Raw genomic sequence first — 27,260 nt, 5'->3', positions numbered from 1 at the left:
CCCAAATAAACCCAAAGGAAACTCAAACATGTTACTAAACATAAATGCAACAGGACTGAAGTAGTTCTCTAAGCTTTTTTCCTCAGGTAATTTTAAAGAATCCTTTGTGCCAACCACAGTGTTTAGATTCCAGGCAGGAAGTCTGATGCATGTTATAAAGGTGCAAATAAAATAATAATAAATAATAATATATAATATTATATAATAATATATTTATTGTTATTATTTCTTTTCTTATACATTACATCCCAACCAGTTGTCTCTCCATCCCCTCCTCCCCGCTCACCTTCTCACTTCCCTTCTCTTCCAGATCAAATGCTCTTTCACTTCCCTTCAGAAAAGTTCAGGCCTCCCAGGGATATTGACCAAACAGCGCAACAAGTTACAATGAGACTAGGCACAAACCCTCATTTCAAGGTTGGATGAAGCAATGAAGTAGGATGAAAAGATCCCAAGAGTAGGCAAAATAGTCAGAGACACTGTGATTCTGTCAAGAGTTCCACGAACCAAGCTAACAATCATAACATATATGCAGAGGACTTAGCACAGACCCATGAAGGTTCTGTGGCTGCTACTTCAGTCTCTGTGAGCCCCTATGGGCCCTGCTTAGTTGATTCTGTGGTCCCTGTTCTCTAGGTGTCCTTGTCCCCTCTGGTTCCTACAATTCTTTCCAACTTCTTCTGCAGGGTTTCCTAGGCTCCAAGGGGGGAAATCCAATGGAGATCTCCAATTTTGGGGGTTTCTTCAACTGCTCCCATTAGCTGCTCGAAGAAACCTCCCTGGTGACAGCTGGGAGAGACACCAATCAGTAAGTATACCAGAATATCATTAAAAATCATTTTATTGACATTTTTTCTGTCCTAGGTCTCTGGGCTATGCAGCAATGTCAGGAATGGGCCTGAAATTAGAGTAATCATTGGTTGGCCACTCCTACAGTTCTGCACTCCCTCTGCCCCCACACATCTTGCAGGCAGTATAGGATTGTAGGTTGCAGGTTTTGTAGCTGGGCGTCACATTCCCACAATTGTAAGTTGCCTGGTTACAAAAGTTAGCCATCAGTTCAGGTCCCACCCCCTCCATTAGTAGAAGTCCTCGATGGGGTCACCCTTGTGGAATGTTGGGAATTTCTACTGCACTGTTTCCACATCAACCCCCGCACCCCTGCCCAAATTCCCTCTGATTACAGTTGTCTCTCTCCATCATGATCCCTCCTGTTACCATTCCCACCCTCAAAATCTATTCTAGTTCCCTTTCCCAGGGAGATTCATGCGTCCTCCTTGAGCCCTACTTATTACTTAGTCTTTCTGGGTCTGTGGATTGTAGCATATTGTCTACTTAACAGCTAATATCCATGTTTAAGTACATGCCATGTTTATCTTTTGAGATCTGGGTTACCTCACTCATCTTGTTTTTTTTTTTTTTTTTTTTTTTCTAGTTCCATCCACTTGCCTACAACTTTCCTGGTCCTGTTGTTTAAACTGAGTAATACTCCATTGTGTTAATGTGCCATGTTCTCTACCCATTCTTTGGATGAGGGACATCTAAGTTGTTTCTACTTCTGGCTATTATGAATAAAGCTGCTATGAACATAGTTGGGCAAGTCTCTTTGTTGTAGGTTGGAACATTCCTTGGGTACATGCCCAAGAGTGGGTACTGGGTCTTGAAATGGCTCAATTCCCAATATTCTGAAGAACCACCACATTGATTTCTACAGTGGTTGTATAAGTTTGCATTTCCACCAACAATGGAAGAGTGTTCCCCTTGCTCCATATCCTTCCAACATGAGCTTTCACTTTGTTTTTGATCTTTGCCTTCTGACAGATATAAGATGGAATCTGAGTCGTTTTGATTTGCATTTCCCTACGGATGTTGAGTGCTTCTCAGCCATTTGAGATTCCTCTGTTGAGGATTGCTTAGATCTGTACCTCACTTTTAACTGGATTATTTGGCTAGTGTCTGATTTCTTGACTTCTTAATATAGTTTGGATATTAGTCCTCTTTAAGATGTAGGGTTGGTGAAGATCTTTTCCCATTCTGTTCTATTTTGTCCTATTGACAGTGTCCTTTGCCTTACAGAAGCTTTTCAGTTCCATATGGTCCCATTTATTAATTGTTGACCTTGGTGCCTGTGCTCTCAATGTTCTGGTCATGAAATTGTCTCCTGTAAGAATATGTGTTCCTCACTTTCTCTTCTATCAGTTTAGTATATCTGGTTTTATGTTGAGGTCTTTGATCCACTTGCACTTCAGTGCAGAGTGATAAATAGGGACCTATTTGCATTTTTCTACATGCAAACATCCAGTTAAACCAGCACCATTTGTTAAAGGTGACTTCCCCCACCCTCACTGTCTCTTTCTGGCTTCTTTACCAAAAGTGAGGTGTCCATAGGTTTATGGATTTATGCCCAGGTCTTCAATTCCATTGATTAATGTGCCTGTTGATCAATGTCTGTCTTATGTCAATACCATGCAGTTTTTATTACTATAGCTCTGTACTAGAACCTGAAATCTGGTGTGGTGACACCTCTAGAAGCTTAGGCTTTAGCTACCTGGTTTTTTTGTTTGTTTGTTTTTCCATATGAAATTGAGTATTGTCTTTCAAGGTCTGTAAAGAATTGTTAGAATTTTGATAGGGATTGCCTTGAATCTGTGGATTGCTTTTGGTAGGATGGCCAGTTTTATTATGTTGATCTTACTGATCCATGAAGAGATGCAACTTATAGAAATTGGAGAATTCATAACACAACAATGAAGAAAGGACTAATAGCAGATATGTAAGGAAGGCATTTATATGAATAAAACCCACAGGGTAATTTTGAAGACTTCAATTACACGAATCGATGAGAAATAAGCAGCAATGAACAGCCATGCTCTGACAGCCCCATCCCACCTCCCTGAACTAACAGGGCTGTATGAGCCTCAAGTGTTCTTGGGAGTCTCTAAAATGAAGAGATTTCGTTTTTGTGGAAGAGTGCAGTGAAGTACAGTGATTACTGCAAGCAATGGCCTTTTCTTCATCCTGAGAATTTGAAGCACGGTGAACAGAGGAGGGAAGGGGAAAACCCATCATCTTTTATCTATAAGAGTCCACCTTGATTCATGCAATGACTGTGCCCAAGCTCCCACACAAGCAGCCTTCAGTGGACAATTCTAGAAATAGAATACAGAAAAAAAAAAAAAAGACAGACAAAAGAATATCCAAAGATACATAGAGTCTTCATTGGCTGAACATCTTTCTCTTCTCCTTACAAAGAGGTGTGCTAGTCAGTCTTTCCTGTCAACCTGATGACTTCAAGTTATCTGTGAACAGAACCTCACTGAGGTTGGCCTGTGGGTACGTCCAGGGGATTGCCTTGATAGTTAATATAGGAAGCCCAGCCAACTGTAGGTAGCACCATTCCCTAGCAGGGAAATGCTGAACAGCTTGAGAGGCAGAGGTACACATAATCTCTCCTTGCTCTGGGTATGATACTAAGAGCTGTTTGAGATTCAGCTTTTCACCTGAATGATGGACTGTAACCTGCAATTGGAAGCCACAGAAACCCTTCCCTCTCTCTACTGCCTTCTATCTTGGTGTTTGTCAAAGTACCAGAAATGAACCTAGAAAAATACAGGCAATCAGAGATGTTTGGAAAATGGTGAGACACACTAGTATGGGTATTTCTTTCTGGTCCTTATGACATAAATTTGTTCTTAGATAATAATGAGCAACAGGTGCTAACTCCACACCCCTAAACAATAATGAACACAAATATTTCAACTAAAGTTTACAGAACTCCAAAAATTATATTATTTCAGAAGTCCAGCGCTGCAAAGAGTCCTACTGATAGCCTGGTCAAATTCTATTCTTGTAATTAACAATTGAAATTATTAATTCACATTAAAATAACTGACTTTATAGTCTTTTGGCTAACTGGCAAGGATGAACTCATGCATGTAATTTGGACTGAGTTTTGTGTGCCTGTGTGTGTATGCAGATACACAAGTGTGTGGGTGTATGTGGAGGCCAGAGAACAGGCTTGGTTTTTATTTTCAGGTGCTCTCCACCTTGTTCAGTTTGAGCATGCCACCATTGTCTGGTATATTTTACATGAGATGGTGTGGAGGGGGTGGGCAGGGGGGGGAGAGAGAGAGAGAGAGAGAGAGAGAGAGAGAGAGAGAGAGAGAGAGAGAGAGAGAATGTGTGCATGTGCAAAGTCAGTCCCAATTGTTTGCAAGAAAGCACTTTACCAATCAAGCTATCCAGTCCCTGGGCTGAGCTTTTAAAAGGATCAATTTACTTCACTTGTAAATAAATCCTTCACTGGGCAGTGATGGCACACACCTTTAATCTCAGCACTTGAGAGGTAGAGGCCAGCCTGGTCTACAGAGTGAGTTCCAGGACAGCCAGGGCTACACAGAAAATCCCTGCCTCAAAAAGAAAGAGAGGAAGAAAGAAAGAAAGAAAGAAAGAAAGAAAGAAAGAAAGAAAGAAAGAAAGAAAGAAAGAAAGAAAGAAAGAAATTCCTTATACCTATTATGCTACACTAATCTTTTAAAAAATATATGCTATAAAAGCAATATGTTAATCTTTATATACCCTACCAGGCAGCATGATGTATCACAACCATTTTATTAATATGAAGCAGTGGGGTAGATCTTGAAGAGGAATACTGTATATGAGTATATATGGTACTTTGGTAGAGTATCAAGTTTGACTCAGTCATTTTGCCATTTGCATTCACTTCCATAAATACAAAGACACACATACCCTAGAGGGTGAGAGCAGCTCAGCCATGCCTATCTTCTTTCTAGCTCAATGCACATAAAAGCTCTCATGTGCATTACAGTTTAACCACACAAGTAATGCAAGAAGGGACGGAGGGATGGAGGAAGGGATGGAAGGAGGGAGGGGAGAGAGAAAAGAGGGAGGGAGGGATAGATGGAGGGAGAGAAGCAGCAAGTTGGTGGTATAAAAGACCTTTTCACAAGGTCCCCTCTGCAGAAATGTTTGAGAAAACAGTTAGTCCTATAATGAGACTGTAATTGAAAGCATCCCACAAGGACATGATGTAACCCACTCTCCTGGAGAGTTTCTGATCTTATCAAGAGTAGAATCACTGATCGGAAAGTGCAGAGGTTCTAGAATACTCTCCTAGAGAATACACTGAATATGCTCAAACCTGTAAGGACTACAGTAAGGACAATATGGTACTGAATGATTCTCCTGGAGAAACTGTGTCCAGAAAGACACAATAATGTGATTAAGTGCTGTTGTAATTATTCTGTTGTTGTTTTGTAAAACTAGAGACCAGGAAAGGAGGAAAATGTAGCATTAGGAGACCATAAGCAAACACTCTTGAAGAAGAAACACTTCACACAGAAGTTTTAAATGGTATCTAATAAATTTCATGTCAAATTTAACTAAACATATAAAAATTTTAAATGGCAACTAATAAGTCCCCATGTCAAATCTTTTTTTAAACAAAATCCACAAATAGATTATAAAAATTGACCCATCATAAATGTCTTCTGTATAAAGTCTTAAGGAAAGTTGGAATTTCTACATTATTCTGTTTAATCAATCATATCTTGTGAATGGCAGCTACTGCTGAGAGCAGCAGGCACACTTCCCAAATAACTGCTATGCAAGCGACTTCACAATTAGAGTTTGGCACAGCAGCATGCAGCATCTTCAGTCGTCCACAAAGGTCAGCCGTCCAGGCCCTTCATTCTTCATCCACCTGCGGTATCGCTTCCACCGAGGGTCATTTGCCAATTTTTTCTTTAATTCTTCCTCTTGTTCCTGCTTGTAGACCTGTGAGCATACATAATACTAAATGACTTTATGACACAGAGAGAAACCAGCACTACTTTTATGGCCTTTCTAGTTTACAAATAGAACTTCAGGTGAGCGTGCTAATCTGCTTCCTGGAGTCCAAACACTAAAGTAAGTACTTGATATCCAGAGTGAGAAAAACAAGAGCTAAAACTTCTCTGCTTTGTTTTTGTGATGAGGTCTTGCAATGTAGCCTACGCTGGCCTGGACCTTACTGAGTAATTCAGACTAGCTTTGAATTCATAATCCTCTGTCTCAGCCCATCTAATGTCTAAGATTATACACAGGCAAATACCATCCTTGAACCTGGCTTGAATTAATATTTTTTCCCCTAACCAAGGAACAAACTGACCTTATATATATATTTGCTTCCAAACTAAATTTAAATCTACTTTTCAAAGATTATTATTAGGTATTTTTTTCTCTAAAGTTACCAAAGAAGGTTGTATAAATCACATAGGTTAAGAATCAAGGATTTCTATTATTTCATGAAGCTTTAGTCAACCAAAGCTAAATGAAAAATTTCTTACAGCCAGTTTTATAGCTGAATTAATTTTTAAAAATAATTGCTTCCAAATACTGTAAGCAATGACCTATAAAACCTCATAATATAATAATTTAGCCCAATACAATGATCTGAAAAGACAGGGTTTATAGCAAAAATCTTTCAAAAAGCTGTGGTTGTGTGTGCATGTGTGGATGGTGGTGATCATGTGTGTGTTTATAAATATGGGTGTGCACACATGTGGAGCAAGCCGAGGTTGATGGATGTGTCTTCTCTCCATCACTCCCAGCCTTTCAAACAGGATCTCTCACTGAACCCAGAGCTCATGGATTTGGTTGGCTGGCTGGCCAAAGAGCATCCCGGATCTACTTTGTTTTCTGAGAGCCCAAGCTGAAGCAGTCATGTCAGAGAAGCAGGCACTTGACCCAGAGCCTGCCCATTCTTTCAAATAGTTTTAAGAGCTACATAATTGTACATTACTGCCCATTTTTAGGTAATTTACATACAGGAATATATTACCTTGCTAAACATCTGACAACTCCTACTAATTTTACTCTCAACAAAAATTTATCTTGAGGCCGGGAAGTGGTGGCACACGCCTTTAATCCCAGCACTTGGGAGGCAGAGGCAGGCGGATTTCTGAGTTCGAGTCCAGCCTGGTCTACAGAATGAGTTCTAGGATACCAGAGCTACACAGAGAAACCCTGTCTCAAAACAAAACAAAAAAAAAACAAAAACAAAACAAAACAAAACAAAAAACAAACAAACAAACAAACAAACTAACAAAAAAAAATTTATCTTGAACATTACATACAAAATGAAGCTGAGTACAAACGAATGTAACATCTAATGTTTCTTCAAGTTCTGAAGCATCTTTCCTGTGCTCAATGCTTATTCTTACATTAGCCATCATGTCTCCAGAGCGCAGGGCAGTGTAACTGCTGGAGCTGTCAGCACTGTGGCTAGATAGCTGAATTCCCCTGTAGCTGATCATAGTGAAAAATAACCCTTAATGATAAAATGTCCCAGGTTTAAAGGCATTACAATAACTTGATTTGAATTAAAAGCAAATAACATTCCAAAATGTGGTAGTACTATTCAGAAGATTCTATGCTTAATTATTTTGAAATAAATAATTATTTTAACAAATTTTTTTTCTTTCTTTTTCTGTTTTGCTTTTTTGGAAAGAAAAAATTTAATTAGTGCAAAGAACAGAAATCACCAAAACCGCCCGTGCACACGCCATCCCACTGTAATCTGACAGATTACTCTGATTTTCCACCAGGATTAGCTTATTAGGGTGTTTAAATATCGCTCTAAAAAAGAAAAAGCAAAAAACCAAATTTAAGTTAAATATCCATTGTCCCACTATAAAACACAGTCACATTCTCAAGAAAAGTAGGAGCTGCATTCATCTTTGAACTCTGAGACTTCTGAAGTGATTCCATGGAACTGCAGTGTGGCAGAGACCACATTCTGAGGGCAGCTGCTGGCACTCACCTCGTAATTCTCCTTTATCCAAAGCTCTCGCTTAAGAAACATTTCTTTCTGGTGGTCCTCCAGGCTGTCAAACTGAGACTGGGACATCTTCATGGACTTACGGATGATGTACAGTCTCTCTTCCTCCCCATATTCTTTGCCTTTGATGTTAAAGTTATAGACCCACCGGCAATACCAGGCTATGTATGAGCACAGGTGAACAGGGGCGAGGATGACTTGAAACAAGAGGAGGTCCCGAACTTGAGGTTTCTGGTAGCCCCCCTTTATGTCTATTTTACTTTTTATAATGTTCTTTATGATGTTCTCCTCCTCGTCACGGATTTCTTCTTTGGACTTCTTGTTTTTCCCTTTTTCTTTGGCTTTTTTGAGCAGTCCCTGCTCCTTGGCGATTTCTGTTGCCTGGATGCGGTACTTGGGTACTGTGGCTAGGTAGCTGATTGCTTTATTGTAGCTATTCCACCAGCTGAAATACTAGAACATAAAATAAATAAAAACAAGCCACTTTAATAGCAAAATTCATCAAAAGGAAGCAACAGCAGAAATCCCTGTGAATGCCCCCCCAAGAAACCCAGCTGATGGAAACCGAGGATCTCAGCCAGGTGTGCCGACACCTGCTCTAGCAGGGGAGGCAGGAGGGTCAGGAGTTGGAGACCAACCAGGGCGAAAGAAAGAACCTATCTCAGAAAACCAGTACCAATAGTGACCTGGAAGATCTTCATTAGTGAAGCACTTCCCTTCCCTTTGCTTACCAGAGTAAGATTAAACTGGATAATAGCTAGTAAGTCATTTGTTTAAAAATTGGACAGGGTATGACCTCAGGGAACTTTATTCCCTTTTCTGTTTCCTAAACCATCTACAAGTCTGACAGGAATGCTTACCATATTTGGAAACAAAGACTCAAGTATATGTGAATTCTACTCATTTGGCTCTCATACAGCACACACATGCTTCAGTTCCCACACGAGTAACTCTCTGGGATCTACCAGAAACAGCAGGAAGAAGGGGAAGGCAATACTTCTACAAATGCTAGTCAGTTGAAATATACCACCTCGGTGTTTAATAAGAATTTTTCTTATATAAACTGAACATTGTTTCTAGCAGTTAACCTAGAGAAGCAATCTCCAGGGCTAGAGAGAAAGCGCAAAGGCTAAGAACATGTGATCTTCTTGAAGAGCACCTCGGTTTGTTTTCTAGCTCACACAACTATAGGGATAATGTCTCGTGTACTGAGTGGAAGCAACACCTGTCAATAAAAAGCTGATGGCCTATTAGCAAAAGGCAGGAAGTAGAAGGTGGGAGTTCCAAGAGAGAGATTGGAACTCTGGGAGATAGTCAGAATCGGACGATTCAGCACCCAGACTCAGAGAAAGTTGGATATATGAAACTGAGGGGAACCAGCCAGGTGGCAGACATATGATAGTATAAATGGGTTAAGAGTATAATGAGTTAGGAGTGAGTTAGGGAGCAAGCCTAGGCATTAATAATTAATAAGTCTCCATGTCATTATTTGGGAGCTGAGGCAGACATAGAAAAAGACCAAATGGATATACACAACCACCTGTAACTGCAGTTGCAGGAAAACTGACACCCTCTTCTGGCCTCCACAGATACTAGGCACACTGGTGGTTACACATGCATACATGCAGGCAAACACAGATACACATAAAATAAAAATAAAGTCTTTTTAAAATTAAAAGTAATTCTCAAGCTTGCTGTTTTCTTCCTGATGAGCTGGTCAGGTGAGCACATGATAATCGTGGTTAGTATAAGAATAACAGGGACGACATCGGTCCAGGCTGCAGTTGTCTAAAGCACACAAAGAGTTCATGAATCTCCTTGAAAGTAGCAGCAGCTCCTCCTGGATGTAGGACTGTGTGCAGTACTTGAGAGTACTAATGAAGTCAAGCACTGCTGGTATCAGCCAATGGGAAGTCAGCCTTATTAGGCCATGGTAAAGGTGTTCTTAACTTTTCCCAAGTTTATGAGAAATCAATGAAAAGTCCTATAAAAGCAATGATACGATCTGGCTGTTATGTGGTAACCAAATACTCTTAGGAAGGAGAAGAGAAAAAAATGTTTTTTGTTTGTTTGTTTTGTATTATGCAATGATATTTTGCCATACCATCTCCAGTAGGATCTGTATGACAAGCTCCACAGACTGAGGCGGTTGACCTCAAGAGGAGGAGGCCTCCTGGAACTGGTTGTGGAACTCTTCACCAAGAAATATTACTGTGCCATAGTTCTTTTGGCAATTTTATCTGTTTAATGTTTTCTATTCCTTTTCCTATATAAGAGATGTTCCTGATAGCCTAGGCCAAAATCTTCAGCAAAAATAATGGGTACAAAACCATCCCTTGAGATGGAGTCACTAACCATGACCTCATCTCCAGGAAAACCAGCGCTTTACTTTATAAGTTATGCATAAGATAATATTGATAAATATAAACTTTCCCAACAATAACATTTAATATGGCTGCATGTGTGTCATCGGAAGGAGGCTTTGGTATATTGTTTAAGAAAGCCTTAAATAGAAAGAATTAAAACAGTTTAAATTTGTGTTTTGAAGAGTTACAGAAGAACAGGAGCTAGATGTTAAACAGTAACTGATCATAAAAACTCATTAGCTTGTTCTTGGGAATTTGCCACTAGCCTTAGATGATTTTTGTATTTTGATGTACCAAATGATCATAACAATATTCGTTCTACTTGGATGTTTTACTGAAAACACCTTTTTTTGTAAGACTTGGATGATTTTGTATTTTGGTGTACCAAATGATTATAGATATGTCCATTCTATTTCACTGCTTCACTGCACACAGCTTTTCAGAGCTGTGACATCTGTTTCTCTATGTATAAAAACCCTTGCTTGAGAGCTGCAAAATACACTCAGATTCAAACTGCCTCTGTGTTTGTTTCTGTTTGTCACCACTGAATCTTTACCTATCTGGCCTCGAGAACCCACATCCGAGGGACCCCCATACCCGGCTGGGGTGGTCCCTGGCAATATCTGAGGCGGTTTGAGTGGAAATTGTCTCTGTAACTTCAAGTGTTCGGTGGCACTGTTTGGGAAGGCCTGAAACATCTAGGGCATGGAGCTTTGCTAGAGGAAGTACAAGCCTGGGAGTGGGCTTTGAGAGCTCATAGCCTCGCTCCACTATCCGCATACTGAACTGTGGTGAATGTCATCAGCCAGCCTCCTCCTCAGGCCACCTGCTACCATGCCATCCTCACTGTGAGGGACTCCCTCTGGAACTGTAAGCCACAGTTAATTCTTCCTGTTATTTTCCTGTTGTTAAGTTATTTTCGTCTGGTATTTTATCACAGCAATAGAAAAACAACTAGTAGACTAGTTACTACTAGTTCCTTAGACTCCCTGATGACAAAGACTCCCCTGCTAAGGGGTTGAGAGAGGGTATGCTCATGTGTAATATACATGTGTATGAAGACTCCCCTGCTAGGGGCCTGGGAGAGGACGAGCTCATGTATAATACATATGTGTATGAAGAGGCCCATCATATAATATAGTGCCATGCACAATGAATATATACAATGAAAAAAATCCTATTATTATTAGGTGCTGGAATAAATGAGTATTTTTCAAGTGTAAAAAAACAAATCTCAACTGGAAAATAATTTACAAAGTATGTTTTTAATACAGATTTAATGGCACTAGGCAACAAAAATATACACAGTTCTATATGTATTCATGAATACATACCTGGAACATGGAAATGGCACACACACTGACCAAGATCACCACCCTCACGTCCACTTTTGGGGCGAGGCGCCTGCTGTAGTAGTGGTAGTAATGGCTATAGTACTCTTCTGGGTGATCCAGCATGTAGTCGTAGTCCTTCCGTGCTTCTTCATCCTGCAAAGTGAAGGCGATTCGATTTCATATGGTATCTCACTAAGAGATCGGTCTATGATCTGAACTTTGAGTTTCATAATTATGAAAGGTATAGATACAATATCAAATCGAAAAACTTTCCAATATGCTTAGAGGTATGTATACCAACCTTATGTTAGGTATGAAGACAGAATAAAAGCATTCCCCAAACTCTTTAGTATTATTAGTATTCTTGGAAAACCCAACACTTTCGACAACAGATAACCTTCAGCTAGTGCTCTAATATAATTCAAAGTTCCTGTAACTTCAGGGCATTCTGACACTTATTCATAAACCACAGAAAGGAACTAAGGCTCATCTACTATTTATATTCACAATTAGGTTCCAGCTTTGTCTAGAAAGTTTTCTGCTGGAAGCAATGATTAAGATAGCAAAGAGCAGGTAAAGCCAGTCTATGCCTAACCATCTCTAGGAACACTGAGACATCTCTGAGACCACACAAAGGTCAAAGTCTAGATTTGTGACCTTCCTGAGCTTCATTCTTTCTTTGTAAAAGAGATACCACTTGTCCTAATCTTTCCCATGGCTGCTCTGACATCAGATGACACTGCGCAGTCCCCTTGCAAATGTGCTGTACTTCTAGTATAAAAAGCAACAGAGCCACCTCATAGAAAACTTAACCTATCTTTCTTATTCCTATAGATCTGTCCAAGGAATTATGAAATGTTTTAGAGATGTATGTCCTTCATTTTGCTTGTTTATGGTGTGTGTGAGTACAGGCCTGTGAGTGCCACAGCAGGTGTGGCAGTCAGAGGACAGCATCACCCAATGGCAGTCCTTACTTGCCACCTTTTGAGACAGACTCTGCTTGTTCCCTGCAGTGTGCACCTCAGGCTCTGACCTGCATGCTTGCAGGGGTCCTTCTGCCTCCCCCTTCCATCTTACTTCCTTCTGTAGGGTAGAAGCCTGGGTTTACAGGCGCACAGTACTACACCCTACTTATGTGGGTTCTGGGGATCTTAACTCAGATCCTCATGCTTACACATAGCAAGCAGTTTCAACTCCCTCCCTCAGCATCTCCCATCACAGTAAACACTTCTTAAAAATCTCTTATTTTCTTATGTAGTCAATATCTAACAGATAAACATTTTATTGAACTACCTAGGATAAGATTGTTTTATCTCAAAAGAAACCTAACTATCAACTTGTCCCACTTTACAAAAATGGTAAAGACTAAGAAGGCCAAGTCAAAGTCTTCATTTTCTATATGGTGTACAATAGAAACCATTCAAAATACTGAAAATAACCTGAGAGGTGCCCTTCTAGTTTAAACTGTTCAGCCAGCAAGCGGTACCTAGTGCCTTGTCACTGTAGGCAGACTCCCAGGGTCTGTTAAGGGATTGTCTCCTTTTGAGTCCTGCAATATGTATCTTCTTATACTTAAAATAACAAGTTGGCTAATGATAAAATCTTCCCTGTGTTTACTAAAATCATCATGTGTTATTTTCTATTAAAAAAAAAAAACAACTCTGAACTTAGGGCTGGAGAGATGGTTCAGCGATTAAAAACACTGTCTGCTCTTCCCCGGGTCCTGAGTTCGATTCCCAGTAACCACATGGTGGCTCACAACCATCTCTAATGTGGTCTGATGCCCTCTTCTTGCATGCATATAAAGCACTTATATATGTTAAATAAATCTTTTTAAAAACCTCTGAACTTTAGTAAGAGTGCTCAATAAGTTATCCCACATTTATCACACTTAAAATATTTTAAGTCTCACTAGCATAGGAATGCTAGTATTGAGTAGTCACCAGTACCTTTAAACACTGTCCCACCCCGTGTGGACGGCCAGGAGAAGAACTGTCTGTTACATATAAGCAAGAGTGGCTCAGGCTGATGCTGTCTTCAAATTCATGCATGTACATTCTTGTGTCAAAGGATTTTCTTGTGGCAGGTTCTGCCATCAATGCACTATTGCTTACCAAGCCAGCACCAGAGTCCAGAGTTTGTAACCTAGGAAGGGGCCGTCTCTACAGCAGTCACACAGGTAGAGCACTAAAGCCCACATCTCTTGAGGTGTCTCCATCACTTGATACTTTAAGATATCTTTTTAGAATTTCTATCTTCTCCCACCATGCTTTTGGTTCTGGTGGCTAATTTAATAGAAATGTCCTCATTAAGTCTGAAACTTGATTTTAACCCAAGCTTCCAATCTTGACAGATCCTTTCTGAACTGTATCCAAACAAGAATCTTTGTGCTCCAACTATATTGCATATAATTTTGAAACTAAATGCCACACTGAAATCAGACTCCGGCCACCCTCTGCCAGCAGTCTCCAGAGCCCTCTGTCCAACTGTTTGGTTGCACTCCTAGTTGAAGCATAGAGCAAAGTCTTTGAAACCTGGAATATGGACACCAATGTGTGTGGCTATTCACTCTTCTTTATCCCCTCTCTTAGTGAAGTTCATACTCCATGGAACAAAGATGCCACTCCTAAGGCATTACATTCAGACCTTCCGCAGAGTCACCATCTTCTTATGACTCCAGGTACTGGACTCCTGAGAGTGTGGTGGCCTAAGCTCCACCAGCGACTCCACGATCACCTAGTGTCCACCTCTCCCCAGGTCTATTCCAGCTTCCTAAGGCCTGACACTACACAACACTGGAAAGGTCACAGGGCCAAACCTAACTTCTTCTCTTAGGGTGGTCTCTTTCTCTAAGGGGCACCACAACTGTGTATGCCTGTTCTGGTTTTTAGAGAGTAAAACGCCAGGCACCTCTGTGCTGTATCATTTACTCCTTTTTCTTAACTCTCACTGTAAAACCTTTTGTTCTTCTACAAAATAAAAATGATCTTTGAGTGAAAGCATTCATGCAATTTAAAAAATATTGGAAGTTGGTATAAAGTTAAAGTTCTCTCAATAGACAGAGGTAAAAATCCTATTGTTCAATAACCTACAAAGTTTAAGACACATAGCTACCAAGAACAAGCAAGCAAAGACAGACAAGATGACTAATCTTTCTTTTAGGGACCACAGTAGAGAACTAAGGTGCACTATTAATGTGATAGCTTTCCCCCATAAAACATCTTAGAAATGAGGTTCCTAGGTTTTTCATATGAATGTTTTCTCACCGTCAGATTTAAATTTCCTTGGCATGCAACAAGGCTCCATACCAGCCCCAACTCACCGACCCAGTTCTTAACCACAACGAACAGACATCAATTTCTAGTTTTGGTGCGCTCTTCCAATGCCATATGTTTTCTCATGTCTTTGAACATTTAATACTCTCAAAATTAAAGCCTATTCCTTTTGTTAACCTTATGAGCTACTAGGTCATGAATGCTGCTGCCTCAAACAACTTTTTTTTTGTTTGTTTTTTTGTTTTTTTGTTTTTCTCTGTATAGTCCTAGCTGTCCTGGAACTCACTCTGTAGATCAGGCTGGCCTCAAACTCAGAAATCTGCCTGCCTCTGCCTCCCAAGTGCTGGGATTAAAGACATGCACCATCACTGCCTGGCCTCAAACAGCTTTTTGTGGTGATGAGGACCAAACCCAGGCCCTAGAGCATGCTAGGCAGGTGCTCTACCGCTGAGCTACTCTCCCTTAACCCGGAACACTCCATTATACTGAGTACCAATTTATTATAGCACTTATCACATTGTAGTCATTAGTGGTTTTCTTATCCTTGAATGGGAATTTCTTAGGAGGGAAGTGGTAGGGTGTTCATTAATCTCTATAGACCAAGGGCCTAGCTCAGTGCCTGGCAGTCAGTGTGTCGTTTCAAAGCTGAGTGGGGTGTTTTAAGTTCTCTTCCTTCTACATCTTTCTCTAGCCACACAGGTCTGCAGCTCACCAGCGAGGCTGGATGAGTGTTATGTCACAAAATTGTCAGCTTGACAGAAATGACTGGTTGGTTTTACAGCTTATGAAAATACGCTAATGTGGCTAAAACATGTCGAACAGTTTAATATCTTACCTTTCAATAAGGTAGTACTTTTTCTTTCAGCAATATTGTGGCTCTTAAGGTCCCAGGGTCAGGAGATTCCAACTTCTTTCCAAAATCAAAACTTATACTTGTTTCTTCCTGTCCTGAGCCTCGCTCGCCAAGCAGGGCAATACACTCCTGGTTTCTAATGTCTACAGAGGTAAGTGGTGCTTCTGCTGGAGTCCATCCATCCCCAATCCTCTTGGGCATATGCAGGAGGACTGGAATACAACCACCAATATCTAGATCAAAAGTGAGCAAAGGAAACCCACAAGCAAAGCAGCACCGAGCCTTCCTTCTCTCATAAAAATGACCGCCCCCACCCCAGAGCAAACCATTACATCCTTGGCTTAAAATAAGGTATGCACTGCTTTCTTTCAATAAACATGAATTGCAATGTAAGAAACTGCAGACAGTTTTACATCAAAATGTTCATTACAGAGAAAGGGGAAAGCATCTTCTGATGGTAAAAGACAGGAATTAAGAATATGTGTAAATCTAATTATAGTTTGTTCATTCTTTAAAATATGTATTAATCTTAACACACACACACACACACACACACACACACACACACACGATGCTTCAAAAATAAAACTTGTTCCCTTACATTTTTTCCAAGTCATTGCATCCTGCTAAGGATTAAAAAAAAAAAGAACTGCTATCAGTTTTATGTTCTTTCTCGTTCCCTGTCCCCTAGTCAGTCAAAAGTGCAACTATCTTACCTGTCTTCTCCTTCTAATGTCTCTACAGAGTCCATGATTCAACCATCTATACATTAGTGACACATCTACTTTCCCTGGCTTCTCCTCCTCTCAACTGTCTTGAACGTATTCTAAATGTAAGATAAACAACTACAAGTGAACAAGCTCAAACACAAGTCTGTCCTTTCTGTCTCAGCTAATGGTATAGGTGTGCACTCCACCTGAGCTTTTACTCTTCCTATTCAGCAATCAGAACACAGGGGATTAGCCCCGGGGTAGACACAGGGGAGATGAAAATACCAGCAAGGTACAGCCTTAGCTTCAAGAATCCCCCTTTTGAGAAGAATCAAGCAAACACAAAGCACAGTTTCATGAGTTACCAAAGAACTGAGGAACTCTGCCCTGGTTCACAGAGGAGAGGAAGCAAGGTAAGAACTGGGTCTTTAAGTAAGAACCTGTTGCAAGCATCAGAACCAAGAGCTGAGGTTCTGAGGCTCTGAACGGGATATTTAGGAAGCAGTAGCAAAGAACTAGAAAGCAAGACTAGACTTAGTTATTGTCTCTGATCTCAAAAAGTGAAATGCTTCAAAGGCAACGCATGAAGTATAATTGTTGATTTTCAAGACATTTCTGTTGCATTAGTCTGAAAAAATGCAAAAAAAAAAAAAAAAAGGAAAGGAAAAAAGAACAATAAGGAATAGCTGTTAGTGATTACATAGAATATGGAGGACTTGTAATTAAAAGGATATACAACAATCAAAGGAGCCCAGTGTAGGAGCACACACTTTGATCCCAGCACTCAAGGGGTAGAGGCAGGTGGATATCTGCGAACTTGAGAGCAGCCTGGACTACACAGTGAGTTCTAGGACAGTCAGGGCTGTGTAGAGAGAACTTGTCTCCCAACAAACCCAACCAAACCAACCAGCCAAACAAACAAATCTAATACTGATCATGATATTGAAGCTTCTAATTATATATAGTATGTGACTCACATAAGAATGAAGGACTAGGAAGCAAGTCTGGAGATTAGGGGAAATGGGGAGGAAACAATGACTGGGTATACTTGTACTCTCTGGAGCCTCCAGGGCTTGCTTATTTACTACTTTGGAAAGATGTCCTTTGCTTATGAATAACCTCCTTAAAATGCCAAGACAGAAGTAACTCGTGAGAACCTGGTAATTATGCTAATAATCTGTGTTCTCAGTAAGGAAAGCTGAGTGAGAGGCAACTGATTGCTACCTTATCAGTAATCCCTACCAAATTTAAAATGTGCTACAACTCTTCTCTTTTGAATGAAGTCAGTATCTCATAGGTTTTCTTATAAATTAGTGAGTTACAACCACAATCTCTGACACTTACTCCTTTTGTACCCGTGTGAAAAGCGGCATTCTCTTTTAAAGTTTAGTCTTTAACAAAGATAACAAAACTACTTGTGCTACAGATAAGAGGCTGTTAAAAAACAAGCTGGCCAAACAGGTTGGAGCTGAAGACAATACTTAAAAGTCAAGTGAGCGATGTAGTTGAGTTGAAGGCGCTCAGAGGGCCTGGGAGATGGCTCAGTGAGCGGAATCTGTGCTGTACAAGCATGAGGACCACAACCACAAAAGGAGTGGGTGAGCATGCTGAGCCTCTGTCATACTGATGCTTAGGATGTGGGGACAAAGCAGGGACGCTCCAGGAACTGGCTAGACTTAAATCAACTTGCTTCAGGTTCAGGAAGAGACCTTGTCTCAAAAACTGAGGTAAAGCGTGTACTAGGTGGTGGTGGCACACTCCTTTAATCCTGCCACTCAGGAAGCAGGAAGCAAAAGCAACAGATCTGTGAGCTCAAGACCAGCCTGGTCTACAGAATGAGTTCCGGGCCAGTCAGGGCCACACAGACAGAACCTGTCTCCAAAAACAACAAAAAATGGAAAGTGATTAAGGAAGGAACCTAACATTAACGTCAACCCTTGGCTTCCACATCACTTACACATGTGTACACATGCAAAACATGTGTGCATCCATACATGTTACTCAAGCATCTGTTCACATGCACACATACCCCAAAACCCAAAGGGCTTAAAAATAGAAAAGAATACACAAAGACAGAAAGAAAAAGTAAGGCCCACAACATATGGATGAAAAGACTTAAATTTTTATTAAGGAGGTTCAGTGTATAGTTTCATGGTAGAGTCCTTGCCTAGCACATCCAAAGCCTTCAGCTTAATCTCCAGCACCAAAAAATAATTAAAAATAAAAACAACAAATTGGAAAAAAAACTAAGTAATGATTGAAAAAAATGGCTAGAAAGAACAGAGGAGGAGCAACATCTGCAATCCCAGTGACTCTGAAAACTGAGACAGGAGGATTATAGATGTGAAGCCAGCCGCAGGTTTGTTTTGTTTTGTTTTGTTTTGTTGTTTTGCAATACTCTTAAAAAGGACACTAAGGTGGAATAGATTTACTGAACATTGCAAGAAATTAGGAGCTTAGAATTGAGCCAGCTTCTGATACTTTCTAATTTCATTAACACACTAAGAGATACAAAATAATGCTCAACTCCTGGAGAACATTTTCCCTGACAACAAAGACACAAGCCAAGGATCAGAAGATTAAGTGCCCTGTGCAGTAGCTACAGTGAAGCTGGACAGTTAATCCCAGTGCTTTGATCCCATGGTGCGCTATGCTGCTGGCTCCAGGCAGCTAAGTCAGTCACAGCTCATGAGAGCTGCTTCCATAAGAAAAGGCCTGGTCACAAAGCAATGCCTGCCTATGCTTGCAGGTTTGTAGTCCCTAACACATCTTAGCACTTTCCTTGAGCTGTTCTCTGAAATAAATGCAAGATAGTGTTATTTTTCCATCTTAAAACCTGCTGTAACTACTCAAAATATCAAGTTCAAACTTTTGAACAAAGCTTAAAGAGTTGAGCTGAGGGCACAGCTCAGTTGGCAGTGCTTGCCTAGAATGCTCAAAACAGGGGGTTTGATCCCTAGCACTGCACAAAAACCAGGCCTGGGGGCCTGGGGGCCTGGGGAGCTGGTGCTCAGTGGGTAAATAGCAAACCACAAACACTACACACAACAAGAACAACAATAATGTACCAGATCTAAGAAGAAGCAGGCACAGTGGTGCAGCACTACAGCACTAGGACTTGAGGTGGAAGCAGGAGGCTCAGAAAGAAGTTCAAGGCCACTCTCTTCAGCTCCATAATGACTATCCCAAAAGGGGGAAAGGGAGCAGGCCCTTCGTCATCTAACCCCAAGCTGAGTCTTCAGAAGTAGTTTCCCTCCCACGTATTCTACAGGTCTAGAATATAGAATCAAGAAATAGATCTATGAAAAGAAGTTTACAAACTGAGTAAAGGTCTTTGCACTTTTTTTCTATCCCAGAACTCCCTCGTGATAAATGTGCGTGACTATGTTACGATGCCAACTGCTGGGGCTAGGAATAGAGATCAGTGGTGGAATACTTTCCTAGTACACATGAGGTCCTGGATTCAGCCTGAGCAAGTGGGGTTAGTTTGTCAAGTAGTCAGTTCTTGACTAGCATTATATTACGTCAGGAATTTGGGGCTGATCAAGTGCTTTGATTAGTGGCTGACAAGAAGATCACACTCCGATAATCATAGCATTGAATTAAGCATATGGTATACAGATCAGCCTCAGAGTGGGCAGTAATGACCCAAGTTAAGGGATCAGTAAGAGAAGTTCTGTTGTAGTTTCAGAACTGAAAGTAAATGTAATACAAATGCTATCAGGGCTTTCCCAACCCACGGGAAGTCACCAACCACATCACACCTTGCGACTCACCACAGGCAGGGCCTCACAGTCCTCACAAGTGTTGCAGGCACTCATGCCCATCAAAGCCGACATGGGAAATTAAAACCACCTTCTGTCTATGATCTATAGCAGTGATTCTCAACCTGTGGGTCTTGACCCGGCTGGTCACATATCCGATATCCTGTGTCTCAGGTACTTACATTACAATTCATAATTGTAGTAGCAAAATTACAGTTACGAAGTAGTAAAGCAATAATGGTATGGTTGGGGGTCACCACAAAATGAAGAACTGTAGTAAAGAGTCAAAGCTTAGGAAGGTTGAGAAACACTGCTCTATAATATAAGGGTTACTACTTAGTGTGGTTGTTTATTATCATCATAACTCTAGTAGATATTTACATATTTCATGATAGTCATGCTTCAGTATGAATGGGGAGGGGGATTTTGAGACCATGGTCTCAGTAAATACTTAAATCCTGAGATGTTCAATCCCTTATATAAAACAACACACTTATATATAACCTATATCCTCATTTAACAATACCTAACACAACAGAAATGTTAAGCAATAACTGTCACAATGTATGGTCTAGAAAACAAAGAGAAAGCATGTACATGTGCAGTACACTTATTTGAGGCAGGGTTTCAGGCAGCACAGGCTAGCTGAAAGTTCTTGTGTAATCAAGGATGGCTTTGAACTGCTGACCTTCCTGTCTCTTAACTTTCCAGGTGTGTGCTACCACACCAGGTTCTTATTGTGCTAGAGATCAAACCCAAGGGCCTCATGCATGCGTGCAGGCTGTCTACCAACTGAGCTGCTAAATCTAGAACTCCAGACATCTCTCCATCCCTCCAGATATTTTGCATCTAAGTTTGGCTGAATCCCTGAATGAAGAACCATGGGCACAGACAGCTAATTATACCAATTCCCATGAATCACTGATTAAAATCTTTATGACTGTAGCGATTTGGAATGTTAAAAAGTCTAGTCAACTTTTTCTCCCTAAAATAGTCTCTGCGGGGAGGGCACACGTCAGTCCTGGAGCCTTGAACACGTGACTCTGCACTGGTGTTGCTCGGGTTTTCCTTAGGTCAGGAATGCCCTCCACGGTCAACCATGGTGACTTTCTTTCAGACCTAGCTAACAGGGTACGCTTATTTGTCTCTAATCCCCCGAGAAAAATTGCTTCCTTCTCATACTGAAATATGAACTGTAGGAAAGTATGACCACACAATAAGTATCTGTCTCCCTATTCTTAATAAAAGCTTAAAGTCAAGCTGACCTTGGGGCCTCAAAGCTGTAATCTTAGCTACTTGAAAGACTAAGAAAGATTGATCATAAGATTAAAGCTCTGTCTGCTATGCAGTGAGTTCAAGGCCTAAGCAACTAGATGGATGTTGCATCAAAATTAAATGTTTTTAAAAAATTAAAATTGAAAAACAGAGATGGGTATGTGTCATGGAACAGCCTGTAAACCCAACTCTTGGGAGCTGAAGCATAAGGATAAGGAATTCAGGGTCACCCTCAGCTACAGAGAGCGTTTGAGACTAGCCAGCCTAAGCTACAGAAAGCCCTGACTCCAAACCAAACCAAGCCAAGCCAAGCCTAAATAAATAAATACACAGTCTAGCCCAGCATAGTGGCACAGCCTTTAATCAGGAGGCAGAGGCGGTAGACTCTCTTCGAGTTCAAGGCCAATGTGGTCTGCATAGCGTTCCATGATAGCCAAAGTAACATAGTGTGACCTTGTCTCGGAAAAGAAAGAAAAGAAAGAAGTTCTGGGTGTTTAACTCATATACTAAATTCAATTCTTGGTTTAAAACAAAACAAAAAAACAGGGAGAGCAAGCTGTACCTTCCCCTGCCTCCTCCCCTCCCTAACACCTTGTGTCAGCTCAGGAAAGGATGTCGTCAGAAATCTCTGTAAGAAACCAACAGTAAGTCATAGCATAGGGGAGAGCCAAATTCTCTCTAAGTGCTGGTTCTGCCACCTCAGTCACCAAGAAAAAGAAAAAAAACGCATTGATCTTGTGAAGCCTCGTTTCCAAGACAGATCTAATCTCTTTACTCGGCTCTAACTTTTAATCAGATAACCTTTACACCAGAATATTCCTGTGACCTTTTCTATGTTCTTGTCATGTTGTGAAATGTTGTCCAAGTCTACCTTTTCATCTCTTATCAATCATAATTGTTCTAACTGAGTCTTTCCTGGCTGTTCTTGCATCTGCTTACTCTGTGCTATTCCCTATTTTTTTAATCCAATTTTTACCTACATCCACAGTTATTTTTGCTCCCATTTTAAAGCCCTAAAAACATTAAGAGTGGAAAGCACAGGTTTCCTGTCCTGCAGGCTGCTTCACTCACAGCCATCCAGTTCCTATTATTTGTACTATTCTAAAATCAGTTTGAGTGAAACAGCAAAGTAGGCTGCACAGAGCCGTGTCAAAAGGTGGAAACAGTTCCAATTTCCATCCTGTCCCAACTGTCTCCAAATGAGAGTTTAACTAATATTCACTATCTGATGTGCCAGACATTGTGCTAGGTCCTGTGGATACACATGACAAACGGGCACGTTTAGTGCAAGAGAAGGGCTCCTGAAGTTTCCACTCAGTGTGATAAGTGCTATAGTCACAGTAGGACCTGTGGCCAGACTAGAGTGTTCCACCTCAGGAGACGCAGTGCTGACTGAGCCAGTGAGTCTCCTTCCAAAGTCTAGGATTTCTCTGAATCTCCAATAGCCAAAAAAGCATACCACATCACACTAGCTCAACTCATACAGCCCTGTGTGAGATCACAACTGTGTGGAGTCAAGTTGTGACCCAGAGCTGTAAAGGACTTGCTGACAGGAACCAAGTGTAACCTGGCATAAGCATCTGCACACGGCGACCTTTGCCCTCCACATTACCCACCCCTTCTCTGGGTTTTCCTCAATCTTCTCATGCACAGGAGGAATTATTTGTTCCTAAATTAGTAATGACCAAGTGTCTTACCTTCTTGTCTCATTAATTGTACTTAAATCCTGATGCCGTACTTATTTTTAATACCAAAAAATTTTTTTAAAAAAGTAGGAAAAAAACAAAGCCCACCTTGCTCACCTTGCTCTCAAAGGGGCATTTATATAAGCAAACAACCCCGGAACCACAAACCCACTGATGTCTTAACACAAATGTATGCAGTTCCCATATGGAAGATGCACTTATGCTCAACCTTTAGGGATAGCCTTCTGGGTGCCATTTTTTATCCTAGAGCCCAGAGCCATTGGAACTCAATTTCCCCTACCAGACAGTCTACCTGACCAGTTCCTAACAAAGTTCATCTAAGATTCCTTATCCCCCACAAATCCTTGTTCCATACTAAGGATATAATACAAACAAAATAGTGATTACAACTGCATGGCCTCCATGGGATAACTGGAAGATAAGCCGGTCCTCCAAACTGGATAGGATCTTTTTTTTTTTAAATATTTATTTATTATTATATGTAAGTACACTGTAGCTGTCTTTAGACACGCCAGAAGAGGGCATCATATCTCATTACGGATGGTTGTGAGCCACCATGTGGTTGCTGGGATTTGAACTCAGGACCTTCAAAAGAGCAGTCAGTGCTCTTACCCACTAAGCTATCTCACCAGCCCGAGGATAGGATCTTTATTAAGTCTTTGCATTACTCAGAAGTGTTATTCTCAGGCAACTTTCTTTGTCCTCTATTACGACAAAAATAGACATCAGGTAACCTATGTGGTGTTGAAGGACACCACGGCTTTTACAAGTCCTTTTCCAGGTGAAGGGGATAGAATGAGCAGAAGAGATCCTGCCAGTGCTCCATTGAGAAGCTGAGGCTGGGTGCAGATCTAAATTCTAAACAGGTATTTCCAAAGTTCTGCTGTGTCTTGTTGGTAGTGCAGCTTGGGAACTGGGGCTATAACACTCCCCAGGGCCTTTCTCCACAAGTGCTCACCAAGCTGTTTCTCGTTCCCTGCTGGGAGATGTTCAGAGGCACTACACACACCTTGTCAGAGTCAAGTAAAATGTTGTGTTCTCTAGAAACTCTAGTTTTTTGGGGGGGAGAGAGGAAGGGTGGTGGTGGTGGGTATGTATGTATATATGTATGCATGCATGCATGCATGTATGTATGTATGTATTTATTTATTTATTTGGAGACAGGATCTCTCTGTGTAGCCCAGTTATCCAGGAACTTAATTATAGAACAGGCTGGCCTCAAACTCAGAGATCCACGTGCCTCTGGCTCCCAAGGGCTGGAATTAAAGGTGTGCACCACCAGGCCAGACAACACACTTTATAACTGCCTAAAAGCCCCATGTTCTTGAGTGGGCACATTGTTTTATGTAGCTTTTTGTTTTCTGATAAATCAGTTCTAGACTTTATTGTAGAAACCTTTAGAAGCAAGCACCCAGAACCAACAGATTAGGCCTTGGAAACAGTGTCTCCTAGAAGATGGCAAAACTATTTTGAGTCCTAGGAGTCCTTCCATGAGAATGTCATCTGCTGTGACTACACTCTAGTCCTGGCACTTGCTCTCAAAGTTCTTAAGAATGTGCTCACCATTCCCACGTCAAACCTACCCACCCACCCATCTCCTGCCCCACAAAACCTAGGCGAAGGCAACAATTGCTAGCGCTTCTGCTCCTCGATGTCCTGGAAGCTTTCTCAGCAGAGCCCCTGATGCACCACGAGGCTTCTGGCACGTCCGCAGCATAGAACCTCGAATTCCTCAGCTAACAGTTTAGGGTTCATGTGCTGGGCTATTCCGGGCGCAGCGGGTTCTTTCTGGTTTTTCTGAAGCCTGTCTCTCAATCACTCTTTCCTCTGATAATGAGGACTAAGCCCTCTAATTTCTAACTGCTCCCCCATACCTCAACGGTGTGCCAATAAAAACTGTAATCTCACAAGCTGGTGAGAATTTATTAAGTGAAGCACATTCTTAATACCTCCAAATGTCAAACTGCTCTAAGCCAGAAAGAAAAGGAATTTGACTCTGAATTTTCAACTCTGTAAAGCTAATCTGGAGGATCCACTGTTAACGATATTATAGCTATCCAAAGAAGGCATCACAAGCAGGCTGGAAAACAAAACAAAACAACAAGAAAACCCTACAGAAGAAACACAGCTAGGATGGAAACAGGCTATGACTGCTGCTGCAGTCTCCTGATGGGACTCTTGAAACAGAAATATCTCCATCAAGCATGTCTTCTAACAGGTGATTTCTTACATTTACTGCAGTAATGAAAGAAAAGGGTGTCAGGTTAAATCTTCCTACATCCACAGCACGCAATAAAACCTTTGTCAGATCACTACGTTCATCTTAAAAAATGTTTTCCTATTAGTAATTCTCAATTTTCTCCCCCAAGTCATTAAATGGATATTAAGAAACAACTACCCAAGGTCACTGGGGAGGTATCAGAGCCAAAAGTCATAGTCCAGTCTTCAGACTGAAAGTTCACTGTTTGTGTGTGTGTGTTTCTAGTTCTTTAACCTAAATGTCATCATTGACATCATCCCAGAGGCCAAACTTCTGTCCTATCAAATTGGCACTATCAGTTGTTAATACTCAGTATTTCAGACCTCTGTCCTATCCCAAATCCTAGCACTGACAATCACCCTGCTTTCCGAGCACGCACCTCAAGTTATCAAGAATGCTTTTACACCCCAAATAAAATAAGTGCAAAGCTTTGCATAACAACTGTCCAAAAACAGTACTGGCTGTCCTCCAAAACTGTCCTCGAGGGGGTGGCCATGCTGGCTAATGGGCCGAGGTGGCTCTTTCTCACGGCCACGTGGGAAACGTGGACCTCCTAAGGTCCAGGCGGCGGCAGTCCGGGGTCGAGGACCTGATCACCCGGCTTGGAGACCCAAATCCCCGGCCACTCATCTGCGCCCGCGAGCCTCACCTTGAGCGTCTCGTAGGCGGTTGCCACTAGCAGGAAAGCCTCGGCGCTCGGCGGCGCGCCCCCGGGTCCGTCCCCAGGCTCCGGCCGGTAGCGATCTGGGTGGTAGCGCCGGGCCAGCTGGCGGTAGGCCCGCGCGATCTCTGCCTTGCTGGCCGAGCGGCTCACGCCCAGCACCTCGTAGCAGTCGCGCGTGCCGCAGTACAGCCCTTCCACCAGGGCTTCGGCGGGCCGCGCCAGCAACGGGGCCAGCAGCAGCGGGGCCAGCAGCAGCCATGGGCGCTGGCCGGCAGCCCCGGGTCCCCAGCGCGAAGCGAGCCGCGCCGCCATCCCGGCCTCGCTCGCCGCTCTGCAAGCACAGCGGCCACCGCAGCTCTCCTTGGCGCCCGGCTCGGCCCCGCTGCCCAGTCCACGTCAGCAGGCCGCGCCTGTGCGCAGGCGCAGGGGGCGTGGCGCCGCAGCCACTTCCGTCCTCGCGCGTTGCTAGGCGAGAAGGACGCCTTAGCCTCGGGCGGCTTCCTGTGAGTTGCTGAGCCTGGAAGCTTTGGTAGCTCAGTAGTCTATTCTGAGGCGGAGGTGGGTGTCTGTCGGTCAGAGGCGCTCTTAGCCGCCCCGTGAGGCACAGCCCACACGCCACCTTCTCGACCTCGCTACTTCGTCCGCGGCCGTAAGAACTCCGGACACTGACATCCCGTTTCCAGGCCTGGACACCGCCCCGCCTCTATCCCAAACTAAAGATGAACTTAAGAGAATTGCACTGCTTCTCTCCCTTGAACCCTGAAAGTCGGCGGCCTTTTAGTTCCCTATTTCTCTGCTTATTTACATATTAGTGCAAACAATTATTTGCCTGGAGGATGTAAAATGTTTAGAAGTATCCCTGTACTGTCCACAAAAGAGTCTGTTAACACCATTCACCCTAATTGTGACAATCAAAGTACAGCTTAATATCTTGCAAATGCCTCCAGGGAAATGAGGAGGTGGGGTGGGGAGAGGAGATGCTCTACTAAGTTTGAATTTCAGACAAACAACAGTTTCATTTCATTTCTTTCCTTCTTTCTTTCTTTCTTTTTTGGGGGGTGGGTTTCGAGACAGGGTTTCTTTATGTAGCCCTGGCTGTCCTGGAACTCACTCTGTAGACCAGGCTGGCCTCGAACTCAGAAATAAACAACAGTTTCTAAAAGTATAATTTATTTGTTGCTGTGGCCAAATACCTGCAAGCAGCAACATAAAA

At 42.0% G+C, this 27,260-nt stretch overlaps 1 protein-coding gene and 1 long non-coding RNA gene across 2 annotated transcripts; one reads left to right on the top strand and one right to left on the bottom strand.

Annotated features, from left to right (window-relative positions):
- The first annotated feature begins 734 nt into the window (after positions 1-734).
- On the top strand, positions 735-1,591 carry LOC116096081. The gene is made up of 2 exons (XR_004120830.1): positions 735-808; positions 1,436-1,591. It is a non-coding gene; the product is annotated as an uncharacterized LOC116096081 (long non-coding RNA).
- A 3,770-nt stretch (positions 1,592-5,361) lies between these two features.
- Positions 5,362-26,462, bottom strand: LOC116096079 (dnaJ homolog subfamily C member 25). The gene is made up of 4 exons (XM_031377527.1): positions 26,033-26,462; positions 11,541-11,693; positions 7,823-8,293; positions 5,362-5,796 (listed from the first exon to the last, which is right to left on the bottom strand). The coding sequence occupies exons 1-4, from the start codon at positions 26,357-26,359 to the stop codon at positions 5,674-5,676; spliced, it is 1,074 nt and encodes a 357-aa protein (XP_031233387.1). The 5' UTR covers positions 26,360-26,462; the 3' UTR covers positions 5,362-5,673.
- Positions 26,463-27,260: the final 798 nt, after the last annotated feature.

The sequence above is a fragment of the Mastomys coucha genome, unplaced genomic scaffold (assembly GCF_008632895.1).
Source record: "Mastomys coucha isolate ucsf_1 unplaced genomic scaffold, UCSF_Mcou_1 pScaffold18, whole genome shotgun sequence".
Taxonomy (NCBI): Eukaryota; Metazoa; Chordata; class Mammalia; order Rodentia; family Muridae; genus Mastomys; species Mastomys coucha.
Note: the sequence above shows the minus strand (reverse complement) of the source record. Positions and strands in the feature narration are given on the sequence as shown.